Source organism: Argiope bruennichi, chromosome X1 (assembly GCF_947563725.1).
Source record: "Argiope bruennichi chromosome X1, qqArgBrue1.1, whole genome shotgun sequence".
NCBI lineage: Eukaryota > Metazoa > Arthropoda > Arachnida > Araneae > Araneidae > Argiope > Argiope bruennichi.
Window position 1 is genome coordinate 49,387,621 of NC_079162.1, and position 17,075 is coordinate 49,404,695.

At 28.8% G+C, this 17,075-nt stretch overlaps 1 protein-coding gene across 1 annotated transcript in view; it reads right to left on the reverse strand.

Moving 5' to 3' along the window:
- LOC129958937 (exportin-7-like) overlaps nt 1-17,075 on the reverse strand; it is an 81,650-nt gene that overhangs the window by 26,698 nt on the left and 37,877 nt on the right. The window contains exons 10-18 of the mRNA XM_056071687.1: nt 15,077-15,249; nt 12,951-13,008; nt 11,316-11,451; nt 5,202-5,307; nt 4,830-5,039; nt 4,600-4,744; nt 4,362-4,509; nt 3,973-4,043; nt 3,773-3,861 (exon numbers count right to left, since the gene is read on the reverse strand). Of these exons, the coding sequence (XP_055927662.1) occupies nt 3,773-3,861; nt 3,973-4,043; nt 4,362-4,509; nt 4,600-4,744; nt 4,830-5,039; nt 5,202-5,307; nt 11,316-11,451; nt 12,951-13,008; nt 15,077-15,249 (1,136 nt within the window). The remainder of the gene's footprint in view (nt 1-3,772; nt 3,862-3,972; nt 4,044-4,361; nt 4,510-4,599; nt 4,745-4,829; nt 5,040-5,201; nt 5,308-11,315; nt 11,452-12,950; nt 13,009-15,076; nt 15,250-17,075) is intronic.

Sequence of the window (17,075 nt, forward strand, 5' to 3'; positions counted from 1 at the left end):
TTCGGTATTCCCAATTATTAGGAACGTGCGTGACAATATAGATAAAGAAACGGTGTTATTTACAGCGAAAGGATCCTACAATCACACTTAAAGGAAAACGGGAATTACTGCTTAACCTTGGTTTTCAGAAAACATTTCGCTAGACATTATAATTGCTGATGTGACGTAGCCCACTTTGGATACACAATTTTTTTTTATTTCCCCTGGAAATAGATATGAAGAATTGCAAATTAATTTATCTTGCAAATGAAAAGAGTATAAAAGGATTTCGCATATTCCAACTCAGTGCCGGAATTACTTCTGTGTCTAGAGGAAATGAGTATCACCCGTTATTGTCTGGGTTGCCTAGTCTTGTAACTCCTTTATATAAAATTAGGGACCCAAATCCTAGTATGTAGTCCCACTGTATAATGACCAAAGGACCTGCTGTTTTTTCACATGCAAGGCGACTATCGCCAAAAAAGTTAGTCGTAGTAAAACAGGAGTTTAAAAAAATGGTAGAAGAGGAAATCTGTATGTGGAGTATCATTTGATGCCAAAGCGACTTAATGAATGGCGCATTTGTGGCGATTAGCGAGGCTTAAACACAGTAACAGAGCATAACAAATATCTTTTGCCACACATACATGATTTTTCTGCAGGACTTCATGATAAAGTCATATTTAACAAGATTGAAATAAAACGTGCGGATTATCAAATTACTGTTGAGCAACGCGACATTCCAAAAACGGCAGTGATTGCTCCAATAGGGTTGTTTGATTATTTGTATATGCCTTTTGATTTGAGAAACGCAAGTCAGACGATTCCAAAGATTTATTGATGAGACACAGTGAGGGAAACTATGCTTTGCTTATTTGAATGATATTCTGAATGCCTCCTCTGAAGAACGGTCGCATTTTTTCGATTCGGAATTGATTTTTCAACATCTCAGTCAAAAAGGTCTTATTCTGAAAAGAACATCTTTGAAGTTTAATCGTTTATAATCGTTTAATCGCGAGTTATCGTTTATAGGTTGCTTAATAACCAATGAAGAGATCAAACCGGATCCAACTAAAGTTTCAGCACTAATGGCAAATTAGTTTCATTTGCTGTAGGTATTGGTGTGGTTCTGAAGCAGCAGTTTGCAAAGATATAAGGCTCTTACATTTTTTTTCTCGCAATTTAATGCCTACTGAAGCTAATACCTACGATATAGAACTGTTTATAGCGCTATAAAACATTCTGCATATACAATAGAGGTAGAGTATTCATGGTTTCCATGGATCATAAATCTTTGACATTTATTACATAAAAAACACTATAAAATATTTCCCTACCAACAAACGCATCATGATTTTATTAATCAACACTATAAAATATCTCCCTACCAACAAACGCATCATGATTTCATTAATCAATTCACAACAGATATTCGGTTTATCTCTGGAATAGATAATTTTGTCGATGTTGCTTTGACACATATTAGCGAAATTCAAATTCCTAGTAATATTGATTACGCTGCCATGGCGGAGGCACAGAAAACGGATAAAGAAACTTGATAAGCTAAGGGAAAGTCCTAATCTTTTTTTCAAGTCAACAGAGGTGCCTAACAATGACTCGCCCTTATATTATGATGTTTCAACAGGACAAGTTTGTCGGTAAGTTCCACACAAATTTCGTCTTGTAATATTTCATAGTATACATGCTCTAGCGCATCTTGGTCGTAAATGAACAATTGACGCAGTGAGGTGAAAATGTATTTGGAAGCCCTTACACGGAGATTGTGCTTATAGGTTTAAGTCTTACAATAAATAACTGTTATAAATTGTGCCCCAAATTAATTTTAAAAAATTATTAAAACTAGGAAAAAACCTTTGATTTAAACAAAACTGGTCTTATTAAAAAGCTTTTTTAAAAAACTTTTAAGATGGTGTAAAAATAATTTTAGATTCTATATTCTAAAGTAAAAATAATTTAGATTCGTTAAAATTATATTTTTATTTTTTAATTAAATTTTTAATTAAAATTTTCAAAAATCCGTTTTTAGTTCATTACTAAGAACTTTCCGCTAAATTCCACGTTCCTAACTTCAATGGTTTAGGCTGTATATCACTTTGTCAATCAGGCAAAACATTACATAGAGAGAAAGAGATTTCACTAGGAAACCCCACAAAAAATCATATAATAGTTACAAAAAGAGAAAAAAAAATTAAAAGCGATAAAGATAAAAAGTTTTTTTTTTTTTTTTTTAAATTTACATCTTTTAAATTTTAAACGTCAGACCCATGAGAATGTTTTTTAAATAAAAGCTAATATTTGGCTAGATTAGTTCAACAAACGATAATTTTCAAAGGAATGGGGGCATTTAAAAAGTACACTACAAATAAAATCGCTATTATTGAAAATTTACGGCTTCAATTAAAATTTCACCACAACGGAGTTAATGCAATCGATTAGCGTAATTACGAAGAGCAATAATTACCAATTTAACATCGTGCATAAAAATCCCTTAAGTAGGTTCAACAGATCGCCCCAAATCAACATAATGATGAGAAAGATAATCGAATGTGTAAAGTGTTAAAGATGTTTCCTGGTAATAAGATCAAAAAAGGTTAAATATCATATATATTTTTCATTATGCTTTTAGTCATAAAGTCAGCAAGCATAATAAAAATAAATTCTTCGCTATCTAGAACACTAAAGATGAAAACAAGTTCGAACGTTTTTCGAGTTGCAAAAAGTTTACTACATTTCGCATTTCGTCCCTTCGGAATAACCATTCCAATATAGGATGATGTCTATTGTTGAAAAAAGAGGGAGCGGAGAAAAGTTCATTAAGCGTTATCTTAACAAGTGTTGAAACTTTTGGATCAGTTCCCTGAATTCTTCCTTTTCGTCGGTTTTCTTTCCGGTAAACACACATTTATGACTATGCATTCGATTTACTGTATTCAACGTCAGCGGGTACAAAAAAAGAATACTTTCTTTAAACTTCTGAGAAAATTATGCATTCCAAAGGATTTTTTTAAAAAAAAGCACTTTTAAGATACTTAAAAATCATTCTATTATGCACCCGAATAAGAAAATACGAAGGAATAACTCTTTCAGGAGTAAATTTACTTACTGGAACTTCCTTAATGTATCAAATTTCTTTTCCAATTATATAAATATTACATTTCCCTCATCATTTTCATGAGAATGACTTTAATTCACCAGATTTAGGAAATAAGACTATTTTAATATATAATTTCGAATGTAGATATTTTCAATATTGCAATTCCATTTTATGAATGCTGTAATGGAGGACTAAGTATTAAGATAAGCAAACAGTGTTAAGGGTTAATAAGCCTATTATATGATGCATCTATAAGTATTTCAGCCAACTAGCTGACAATCCCAGTGAAATTCCAAATACATACTCGATTAAATGAAATTATATAATTATTAAATCATAACTCCAAATCAGTCAAGGGTAACATCTTGACTGAAAATATTACAGCAAAAAATAAACAGAGCCAAATGTGTGATTATTTGTAATAGAACTGAGGTTTGCAAATCGATTATATACACATAAAGTATATAAATACTTAACTCGGGTGTAGATTGATTCTTATTGAGAATCCACACATTTATAAAAAAAGAATCGAAATACACTGCAAATCTATAAAATCAGAAAAATTTAACACAGCAATAAGCATTATAAGAAAATAAATCACAATTTCAAAATTTAAGTAGAATAATAGCAATTAATACTCAATGATATAATTTTTCTCAGGGACAAAGAAAAGGATACATCCATTCAAACAGCATCATGTAGCTAATTTTTGTGTTGAAAGCAAAAGCCAATCCTCGCAAATCTCTTGCAAGACCTATTAATTGTTTCTGGAAAGAGATAAGCAAATTATTTTATCACATATATAGCAAGCACACAAACAGTACAAAACTACCTTTTTAATAAATAAACTTTAAAAAAAAAAAAAAAAGAGCCCTTACTTTTGTTTCATTTTCATTAAAAACCCCAGAATCTGCATTTGACAGAGCATTTCCGACTGCTTCAAAAGTAGCTGAAATTTTGAGATATCATTGCTATCATTAATTCAAACGATAATTACAGAATAAAACAAATACATATTGCAAGTAAAAACTGTATTTATACGCTGATTTCAGCAACTGACATTCCAAAATTGAGTGAGAATAACTACTAATTAATAAAGGCAGAGATTTTTTTTAATATTCATGTACAACCGAACAGAAATTTAACAAAATGCTGGAAACTTTTAAAAGAAATATAATTCACATAAAAAAATTTACTGAAAAAAAAACTTTAATATGAATACATAATTATCATTCTGAAAAGGGAAATAATTATATAAAAAACTTGCCTGTCAAAGGTAGCATAAATTGTTCAAATTTTTCTTCATCTTCTCCAAGATTAATGAGCAATAATCTTCCCAGAGCAGTATAAAACACAGATCGGCATCTCATGTCAGATACCTGCATAGCACTCCCCAAAAAAGGAAAATGCTCACTCTACCAAAAAAAAAAAAAAAAAAAAAAAAACCCTCAGTATTTTGCATCATTCCTCAATATCTTAAATTAACTAAACATCTAAAAACTTACAGTGTGATTATTAAGCATAAACTGAACTTCATCAAGTTTAACTAATTTTCTGACACTTGTATATCCTACAGATAAATCACTCAACAGCTGCAATGTCCTGTTTATGATTTGTTCACTTCTACTCCAGTATTTTAAATTAGTAAGTCTAGGGAATAAATAAAAATAAGTCCTAATGTTATAAATAAATTCATACAGAGAATTTTACATTTTAGAAAATACAAGTTACATACATTTTTCTCACAAACACACTCAAAACCATTGCTTCATCAGATACGCCCAAAACTTCAGACAAACGCTTGTAAACTTTAGAAGTTCTCTGAATTTGATCACCAACATAGATCTTTCTGAATTGCTGAAAAAAATATATCATAGCCAATTCCAATTTTTCACAGCCACCTTGTGATATGCGATTATCTGTCAAATTCATTAACTGAAGCACCCTGTAAAAAATGTATGTAATTAAAAAGTGAATCATATATTAAAAAAATCTAGACAGTTTTATGTGTATTATGATTCCATATATGGAAAATAATGAACTTTAGATTTATCTTGCTATAAATTAAATAGAAATAATGACTGCAAAACAGAAAAGGATGCCTTACCTGCAAATGAGTTCACCATCCATTGCATCATATTCATCTGCAGTATTAAAGGACACTCTACCTCCAATAGCAGCAGCAATTATATAAACAAGCCATGTTAGCTGCCCTGTAAAAAAGATAAGGAATATAAAATCTATAAATAATAAAAAAGAAATATATGCTAATCTCTTAAAAACTGATTAAGTATGAAATGTAATTTTCAAAAGAAGATTAAATAAAAGGAAAATACACAATAGTTCTGACGAAATTATAAAAAAATTGACAAATAAATAAAGTGAAGAGAAAAAAAGTTTATGCAATAGTGAAAAATAACTATCATCATAAATAAAAGCTAATAAGCCATTCTTTTTTTAAAGAAATTTAGCTGCTTAAAATAAACAAGAAATGTTAAAGAAGGTTCGACTATGCCAAATACAGAAAACTTTCAATAGGAAAAAAGATGCTTACATCTAAAACATTTGTTGTAGAAAAACTATAATGAAAATAATATAAAAATATCTTTTTCATCAAAAAGGAAAGCATTTTCTTCCACAAATGTATGTCAACTATTTTAAGAATACAATAAAATTATTATTTATTAAAATATAATTAATGCGTAAGACATAACATTCGTACGACATCAAAGACTGCACATATCTTCTGAAGCTTCATGAGGAATTACATTAAGGATTGGTTTGTCACTAATATATTACATAGATTGTATTGTTTACTTTTCTTTCATGGCTTGGGGTTATACAATTTCTTTTGCAGCAGATTGTTAAATTATTATACATTTATGAATATACCTCAACAACATTTTGTTCTATTTTTGTACATATTAAATATATATATTTGTATTTTCTGAGGTAAAAAGAATTTCTCTTGCTGAAGCAATTTGTTTATAATAACATGCTTGCGATTTTACTTCCCAGCAGGATTACATCATGAAAGTCTTTTTATTTATCCGAGATAATTATTTTAAATTTGAAAGTTTGATTTATTCTGGAGCTGACTTATGTTTAAAATAGTATAAATTAGCATTACATATATGGGATAGTATGGATCTATTAAAGATATTAATATTTTGGTAAATCCTCTAAATTTAAACATTCTTTGAGGGTATTAAATAGAAATTAAAATACAAGTTTTTATTTACGATTTGAAAATATTTTGAAAACATTACATTTAATGTTTTTATTTCTATAGTTATCAATATTTATTTAATTCGTAATTATTTGGTTACGATTTTAGCAAAGCAGTAGAATCAGTTACCAAGTTTCTTGTCAAGGTAGAAAAAAATTCTAAATAAACTTATTAAATTTTTAAAAAAAATTAACACATTTGGTAACTTATTGTCTTTAAAAAAGACGGAATTATGCCATTCTCCGCCTTGTACCTAATATTCCTGTATGGGCAAAATTTTAACTGAAAAGACTAATTCAATTAAAATCTTAACCAAACAAATAAGCTAAGTAAAATTGTTTCATTTGTAAACATGCACCTTGATTATTTTCAAAAAACCATTTTTTGATTCAGAATAGTATGGCTTTATGTTTAGAAAACATTTTAAACTTATATTCAACAAACAAAACATGGTTTGTTTAACAATAAATTAAGATCACATGAAAAAGCTTCATTGTATTAATGTGTTTTACAGCACATTATACTGTTTATATATACCATAAGTGTAAAAAGACAAGTATGCTTTAGAAATTATTTCAGTTTGAAAGCACCAAAATAGCACATGATTACATTCTCTACATATGATTTCATGAAAGAAACACCTGCTACTCTTTTGAATAAGGGATCATACTGAAATCACTAATTTTAAAGTATATAGTTATTTGTGTTTTATTATCTAGTTTTCAATGTAATCAAATTTGCCTTTAACATAAAATATACAGAAATAAAGTAATGAGCAATTAAATTTTAATTCTTAATCATAAATTAGTACATTTTGCAATGTTTTAAAATTCCAATTCCTGATCCAAATACCAATTTTCATTTAATTATTTCTAATACACGCTCTAAAAAATTCATAATGCAACTTGATTGCTTATGCCTATGGCATAAAGTCAAAGATGCCCAAGATTGCCTTTCCTAAGTTGACAAGAGTAAAAAAAATTCCTAAAAGAGTCTCATAGTAAAGTCATTGAAGGGAAAAATTTCTGTCACTTTAATCTTGTGTTCTAGTGTGAGCGCCTTTCGCCCTCTTGTACAATTACGGCTCCTGTCAGGCATAATATACAACTTAGGGTTCCAAATGACGTTTAGGAGGTGAAAATCGCAAAAATATAGGGAATCCAAGAACTGTTGGAAACTGCAAAAAATTAATAAAAAAATAACAAATGGTGTTTCAACTATGAGTTTTTTAAAAGTGAAAGCACATTCGTAATTTTTTTTTTTTTTTTTTTTTTCATTCTTGTAACATGCGCATTTGATGATCTAGGGGGTCGTACATTACTGAAAACGAAAAAGCAGTTTAGTACCCATATTTGCAAAAATATTAAAACTTGAAAAAAATTAAAAGCTTGAAAATGTATGGAATTTTATATTCTATAATTTTATACAAGCGTGTAGTGTGAGAACTGGGGAGTTTTAAAGATATTCAAGAAAAACTAAAATGAGAACCAGAAAACAAAGCAGCAACATCAGTACCGAAAATATGGGTTTTAAACTGCTTTTTCGTTTTCGGCAATTTATGACCCCCTAGATAATCAAATTCGCATATTACCAGCATGAAAAAAACGTTTAAGAATGTTCTTTCACTTTTAAAAAAATTCATAGCTGAAACAGCATTTGTTATTTTTTTAAATTAATTTTTTGGTTTCCAATAGTTCTCCGACCATCTATATTTTTGTGAATTAGGTGAAAATCTCTGAATTTGTCGGTCGAATTTGGAAAAACCATATTATATATATAAGCATTATATTTTTTGAATAAGAAAGCAAGGTCGACAAGCAGTGAAGAGACTTTTCACTTTTAAATTAGCTTTAATCCAACCAGGGAAGGCATAATATATTTACAAGAAGGCGCGGACAAAGCACGTCCGCTCAGAGCAACAGATTAGGCAAGTGGCGTAAAAAGAGGGAGAAACAAATTATCCCCGTCTTATATACTTTGATGTTTTAATAGGGATTTTCATGACATGTTTATCAAATAGCAAGGGGAACACAGGGATCTTTTAGAAGAATTTGTCAAGTCAGCGGTATTTTGTCCCTTCACTCGGAGTGTGGGAACGTTTAGGCTTTTAGCCGATTCAGCAATTTTATAAAGCTTCTCTTGAATTAATTAAGTAGAGAAAGTGGAATTGGATAAAGAAATAAGAGAATGAAATTACTATGGGCTAAATTAAGATAAAGCTTTGGAAATTAATTTGGATAAAACTAAGAGTTTAAAATATCATTACATATGTATATGTAAACATAACTTCTTAAGCAGAGTCCGGAGAGAGAGAAGAATCTTTGAATTTTTAACTTCGTTTTATTGCATCCCGGGAGGCATAATTTATGTATAAACAGCACGGACAAAACACGTCCGCTCACAGCGTGGCACAAGAGCAGAAGACACGAAAAAGGGGCAAGAAAGCGAAAATATATTTTCGAGTGCTTATATACTGTGAGATTTTGGTAGGGATTTCCTACACGTGTCGAATTTAGGGAAGATAATTATAGGGTTCTTTTAAAAGAATTTGTTTAGGTCAGAAATTTTTTATCCCTTCACTCGGAACATGGGAACCGCTGACGACAGCATTTTTACAAAGCTTTTTGTTGCATTAATTAAATAGAAAAAGTGGAATGGGAAATAAGAGAATATTTTGATAATGAAGTTAATATGGGCTACATTAAGACAAAACTTTGGAAATTAATTAGAATTGAAATTAGATTTTAAAATATCATTACATATATATATATATATATATATATAATTTTACAGTATGACTGTAAAGAAAACACCTTTGAAAAAAGCATCAATTTAATTTTCCATAGAAGACCATGATTCATACATGAAGAGAAGCGATAAGACGACGCGTCAATTTTCATCGCTACACAAGAGGAAAAGGAGAGATTTTCCCGTGGTGATTTTCATAAGAGATTAGATTCTTTTACGGATTTCTTTGACATGTGTAGATTTAGGAAATGGTATCTTTGAAGTTATGCCCTAGGTGTAAAGGATTTTTATTCCTTAGCTCGAAGCGTGAGGCACAAGAGCGTCAACATTTTTGTAGAGCGGGTATTAGATACAATGAAATAAAAAGTAGATTTGAATCATGAAATAACAGAACATTTTAGAATAAACCAACAAGGGTTAATTTAAGGAAATCAAAATTAAAATTAGATTACGAAATATTAATGTTTAAGATTCTTTTCAGTCAACGTGAAAATTTCACGTATAGTGTAAAAATATATAATGAGAGTTTTCACCAGCTGTAACAGTAGTTGTGGGCACTGGAATTTCACGTAAATAAAACTATAGCTATAAATTCATAAATATTTAGTATTCTGATTACTATGTACAAAAACAACATTCAATAACAGTTGAAATGCTGATTTAGGACTTTTCTGAATGCTGACTCTAGCATTTTGAGAAAGTATTATTTAGACTGAGACAAAGGAGCCTTCAAATTTTCTGATTGAAATAAGGTCATTTATCCCTTACTTTCTTTATCATGTAGAAAAATAAAAAACGATTAATCCTCAAAATAGCCCGTATTTGTTTAAATAAGTATCATTTAAATTATGAAAAACACTTTTTTTCAATATTTATGGCAAAATGCTAGCAAATTGTATGGCATTAAAAAATTAAATTGCATTATAAGTATTGCATTAAGAAATATTATTTACATGATTGAAATTAACTAAATTTTAATATTCAAAAATGTTCTCCGGTATTTAATTGTCATATTTCTATTTGAAAGCCCTATTAATAAATATACAAGCCCCTTTAATAAATATACAATTAAACAATAGGTAATTTTATTAAGAAATTTGAATTTTTTCTTTTCTTTTCAAAAAAACCCTTTTCTTTCCTTTCCATTTTTGCAATGCACAAGACACTTTTTAATGCTAAAATGGCATTTTTTTTTAAAGTAAAGATAATTTCAGCAACATGCTACAGGTATCAAATATAACTTTTCTTAAGATGCAAAATATTTTTTTAACCCTAAGATGTTTTTCTCACTGTCATCTTCAAATTATATTTAATTTTTTAAAATATCATAAAAGGCAATATTTTAGATTCTTTTTTCATTCAATTGTATCAATAATTCATTTTTAACAAATAAAAAAATGTCTTAACCAATTACGTTTTTGCTCAGTTAATCCAAGTCTACTATCTGTTGGTTTTTTTTTTTTTTTTTTTTTTTTTTAATGTAGCCACCAAATTATAAAAGTTTTCTTTTTTTAATTTCAAGGTGACAGTTATTTAGTATGATGCAAAAGCATAGGTTGATGAGAGGAATTGTAAATCAAACAAATTATATCGTTCCCCTTAGAACATACACTGTACAATACGTCACACCAATTATGCTCTTATATCGCCTTCGTGACCGGTAAATCATAACGCAGCTTATCTTACGAAATGATAATCGTGAATTGCGAATAACGGTTGTGAGCTGGTTGTTTGGTAACTGTCAAGTGAGCGTGAACTGACCCCATTATTTTTATAAACTGATCTGATTACAAATCATACTTATAATTTTTTTAATCACACACTTACTATTATTTCTTTATGCGACCTCAAAAAATAATAGTAAATTTAAATATTCTTGCCAAAAATCAACAATCTCCAACACTTTTGGGAATGGATATGAGCCTTGTTTTGGAAATTACCCTAAAGATGGACACACTTAAAATTTATATCAAAATTTATTTTAAACATATAGCTAATTAAAAATTTTCATTTCACAATAAATATCCAACAATCATCACAAATACATGACATTAAAATAGAAACATGTGATTACATTTAAATACATAAATCCATAAGATAAATTTTAATTTCAATTTCTACCATTCATATATGAAAATACTCACTCTTATAATTCGCTTTTAACTCTTTCAAAATAATGTAATGCAATTGATATTAAAGATATTAAAAGCAATAAACTCAAAATTTTGATAGTTGAATAGTTACCTTCTTGAATAGCAATATCAACTTGAGATGGAGGAACAATGTTAATTAGCTCCTGGTATCGCTGTGCACTCTGGTCAAATAACTGCACTAATAGAGCACATGTCTTTTCATACTCACATCTACCAATTATTGACATCTGCAAAGAGCATTTTGATTTTATTTCTTTAAAATGAAATATTTTTATTTTTTAATAAATGCAAAAGATTTGTTAAATAATTTAAGTTGAAAGTGCACTTTTATAGAAAGAATCTATTAATATGCTTAAATGTCTGAAATAATATTTTAAAGAGTTATTAATAAATTCGTAAAATAAAAAGAAAACTACATGCAACAACAATAACAGCATTAAACTTCAGGATATATTTTGTAATATGGTAATAATTATGGTGTAAAAAAATAAATGGATGGATAAATGGATCAAGAAGTGGATGATCAAACAAAACGAGCTACACATTACAATTATATCTATCTATTTTAGCAATGCATATATTTTTAAGAAAATATTATAGCAGATGGATTAAAATTGCAATTGAATTTGTAATTAAGTACTTTCTAATCAGAATTTTTTTTTTGAATACTGAAAACTAATATATAGATTTTTAAAAGCAAATTCTACATTATCCATTTACTAACTTACGTGATTGCAACATTTTTACAGCTGACATGCTTATGAAAAGTTCATGTGCCAAAGATAAATAAACATCTATTCCCTTAAAAATTAACAAATAATAAACACATCATATATTTTGGTTGTAGAAAACTTTCGTAAGAAGCAATAAACAATAAATACCATACGACACACTTCTGTTAATATATAATAAGTGGAGCTGTATTTTTTAAGCTTTACATTTTATTAATTCCAAGTCTACTTCTCAATATAACTTTAAGGTAATAAATGAATAACTTTATTACAGATATGACACAGCCCGATTCAGAAATAGCTTGGACTCCACACAACGCTGGCACTCCGCCGTTGCTTCGCTATTCTCTCGAAGACTCGTTACTTGTCTATGACTCCAACTCCGACTCCATTCCGGTTCCGATCTGGTTCATTGCAGCTTGAGACTGCCGCCCTTTTATACTTCTCGGGAGGCGGGCCGAGAACCTTCTGGGCCAATCAGGGCATATCTGAATTCCTATTGAACGGATCGTTAAAATTCTCAAAGTTTCCAGCATTATCTATTTTGTCGCCAAGCTCCGAGATTATTGGCTCGGTACCCGATCAGCATCCAATACAAATGATTGTAAATCGGTCTTTCCGGTGATAGAACTAACCATGCTCGGAAGCAGCATTACAGGTTTATAACAATATATTGAATCAAATTTGTTATGTACTAAAAACATTCCTATATCTATATCTTCCTATTCCTATAATAAAGGTAAAGTCACATCTTTACTTAGGAACAAAATCATAACTTTGGAAAATATTAATTTTAAAAATTATTCAATTTCTAAAATATTACTGATAAGAATTTACAAATGATCCCCCAAATAAGGAAGTTACCTATATACAGAAAATATTATCAGTTGCTAAGACAAAATTTCATGTGAAAAATTTTCTTGATTTTAGGAGATAAAGCATTTCAGCTCACACATGAATTACACAAGCATACTTTTAAAATACTGTGGAAGTACCTGATCTAATTGTTGCTGAACCATTCCTAAATCTTCTAATGGGTCTTCTAAGCAATCCCTGCACACAAAAATTATTTATTAAACAGATAATTTCATAATTTTCACAAGAATAATAATTATTAAATATATGAAAAATTAGCAATTATAGTGCATCCCATTAAACATGCTTCATAAATAGAAAAAGATTTGTAAATGAAAGAAAAATACCTGCAAAAATAACTAAGAAAGCGAGTAGGCTTAATTTTATTTATAAAACAAATCTGGTGAGCTTACAATACTTTCTTATTTTAAAAATACTAATATTTTAGGATTGTTCTAATCTCCTTTAATGCAATTAATAATCAATACTCAAACTTTGTATTTAAGAAGTCAAAATATCTTATTCAATAGTTTATCCAATCTAGTTAGAAATACAGATAATGTTTTTTTTTTGGGGGGGGGGGGAGGATGCTACAACTGACTACCATAGTTTCCCCTATAGAATACAGGAAAACTAATGCAAATTCAATACCCTAACAAAAGTTAACAACAGCATTTTATAAGAATTTTTCTTTTGCATGATTTATTGTCCAGATTACTGAAAGGTAACTGCAGCATAAAAATACAATCCAATCACTGATCCTTAACCAAGCTCACTTTCATAAACTAATAAATACCATGTGATCCTGATTGTTTCCATCCTGAAACTATGCAATGATTAAATTAGAAGATAAATTAAATCAGTTGAAATTTTACTAATCATTCAAATATAAATAACATTTTTTAACACAAACTATAATGCAAGAATTCTACAATTTAAAACAAACAGAAAGTTTAAATTTAATAGTTCATATATTTATATTGTAGCCATTGTCGAAAGATTACAAAAGCATGCTTGAATGAATTACAAGGAGGTATAAAAAAAGCTTTGAAAACAGTTTTATTATTAAAAAAAAATTATCTACATAGGTACATTGTCATCTTCAAAGTAGATTCCTTTTTTCACATTAGCATTTTCCTAATGTTCTTGCCATTCCTGGAATGACGTTTGAAGATCACTAAGATTTGAAAAGTTTTGCTATTCATGCTGAATCTGAAAGAAGAATCCCTAGTCACATTTCAACGATGTTATTCCACTATAAGACCGATTTGTCATTCAAATCACCTAGCATGAATCATGGCAACGTCGCTGTAAACTTGCTGTATTATGTGCAATATCTCAACGGCAGATTTATCGAGCTTCATACAAAATTCTATGTTTGCTCTTTGCTCATATTAGGAATACAGAGGTGGAAAGTTTTCCTGTTGAGATAAAAGTTGCACAACTGCCGATACAAATAGTATAATACCTTTTAGCACACTAATTTATAAATTTTAATAATCCATGTGACTTTTTGTGCATCTTTGTCTTGCTATTTGTTGATGTGTTGCACAACTAGTCTTGAAACCTTTCGATGCCATCTCATATATTTTTAAAAATTTAAATATCAGAATAACAATCAGAAAATCTTCAGTTCAAAATTGTTCTTCAGAAAACCTTCAGAAAGTTCATTTCAAATTAAGGCATTTAATTAAAATATCAGCTTTTACTCATTAAAACTCCAATTCATCTCATATCTTGTTATGCTTTAATTCAATAGTGAATCATAATATGTCCTGTACAGAGATTTAAATTTTTTAAATAAATGCTGTAGATCAACAATACGTTCTTAAATTTATTTATCTAATTAGAATAATGATCTGACAAAAGAATGCCTCATAAGTGGTTATTAAGAGTGTGCCATAACAGATAATGACAAAAAAAATTGGTGGATTTTGACATATGGCTATTCCTAAATCTCACTGAAAATACTAACTGATAATTTAAATAAATCTCCAAAATACATATAATACATTTACTGTTTCAATAATATGACACAAAAATATTCCTTTTAATTAACAGCATACAGGGATTCACTACATTTGTTTTAAAGTTAAGACAAGAAATTATTAATTTAAAAAATGTAGAATAGCAAGTTATAGCTAATCACAATTTGAAACAGTCTTCAAAACACAATTTGTAATGATTATACAACTGAGTTACACTTATGAAAATAATTTCGGTACTGTAACTTTTAAATATGCTATAGAAGAACGTTTTAGAGTACCTGAGTACAACTGCTACAGATTCTAATCTAGATGTTACAAATGCTTGAGTGACTTCAGGAGTATAAGTTTCTAATAGATGAGGTTCAGATGCTTTTACATATGGTACTGATGCCACCATTCGCTGCCATAAACTTAGGAGATAGTGAATACTATTGGGTGCAAATTGCCACATCTGTAAAAATGAATACAAAATATAAGAATTCCAAAACAAGCATAAGAAAGGAATTCATTATTTCTAAATTTTATCACTGTTCACGTTGTCTTTAAAATTTAAGAAACTAGTTAATAGAAACAAGTAACAATGCATTAACATTCATTGTCTTTCACACTGTAATAAAAAAAGTTACATTATAAATTAAAGAAAATTATACAATTTTGGCATACAAATGTCCAGCTGAGTCACATACAAATTCTTACTTAATCATTTTTAAATAACTTAACCTCATTCTGTAATGAATGTGAAAGAAAAATAAGATTTAATTTTTATAAGTTGACACCATTTTAGATATTACATTATTTTAACACTGTTTGATTTCAATATTATAATAATAAAACATGAAGGATTTTTCAACAATAAAAACATACTCATATAAATATAACAAAATTACAAGAAGATGCTCCTTAATTTTTTGAGAAAAAAATTAACCTGTATATTTGTGCTTTTCACATTATAAAGTTCGTAATCATGTGAATAATTATGCATCTAATTCCGAGTCATAATTATTTTCAAAATGCAAAAGATTAATCAAGGTTGGCACTCAAATCTGGAAAAAAAAAATTCAATGTGCTTTCCATGTACACATATGCAAAATAAGAGTAAATGCGCGAACAGCACTCATGTGCTAGTTATAACAGAATAACAATACATAATTTTAAAGAGTGGGAAAAGCAAGGTTCTTCAATAAATGTAAATTTAAACATGATGCAGTTTTTAAAACAATAAATTTTTGGACATGTGTTCAAATATTTTTTTATAGTATTCTTCACAAATATAAAACACTTTTCAAAAAAGCCTCTTTCTTTTCGGTTTCAATAGCTCCATTTATAATCAAATAACTTGAAATCATTATTCCAATATTGATACCTTTTCTAAGCCTTAGATTTTTAGAATAATCAAACTCTATCAAAAATAAGTGCCTAATGTTTTTGCTTCGGTTATGCTTCTTTTAACAATGTTTTTCAGAAACAGAAATGAAAAAAATTTACTGTAAGAAATGTACCATCGGTTCAGATGTCTACATTCTTTTAAGAAATATCTGAGGAATATTAACAAGATAAGAGAAGCTAATTTTAGTCAGAATGAATTTACCCTGACAAGCATTTATAATATTATCACTCGTAGAAGGTCCAGGAAACGTTATTATTATAACTGAAATGTATTTATTTCTTTATGTTGTCAAAAACTTTTGCAAACACTGATATTTTCCATCCAATGAAAAGAACAAAATGTCACTAAAAATGCAAAAGAACCAGTAATTTCCAAGTAACTTGAACGTCTCGCTGGACTATCTTTAAACATTCTATTCACTGCTCTTAGAGTAACATCGACTTTCCTTTCAGAAGATTTATGTTCATACTGAAAAGCTGAATGAATTATGTGTAGTCTGCAAATACCTAGATCTAAAATTTTAGTCATTTTCACACTGAAGTTCTTTTTTCACGTCTTAAAATTTTTTAATTTACATTTGGTCCATCCATACTAATTAGTAAAAGCAATTGTATTTTCAAGATTGATTTAACTTCGTTAAAATTCTCAGTCAATTCTTGTGCAGTAGTAACCTTAAAAATATTGAATTCGAATATCTTGTGAAGACTATTGGTTGATTCACACCAATATCTTAACAGTAAGATCCATTTGGTATTTTTGTGAAATGCGGTTCAAGGCTTCGTCGAAGCATATTACAAATCTTTTATTGTTTAAAGATTTCTTAAGATATTACTGAAAAAACGAAGCTTATCTGTAACAAATAATGCACGACTTTTCCATACGATTATTTC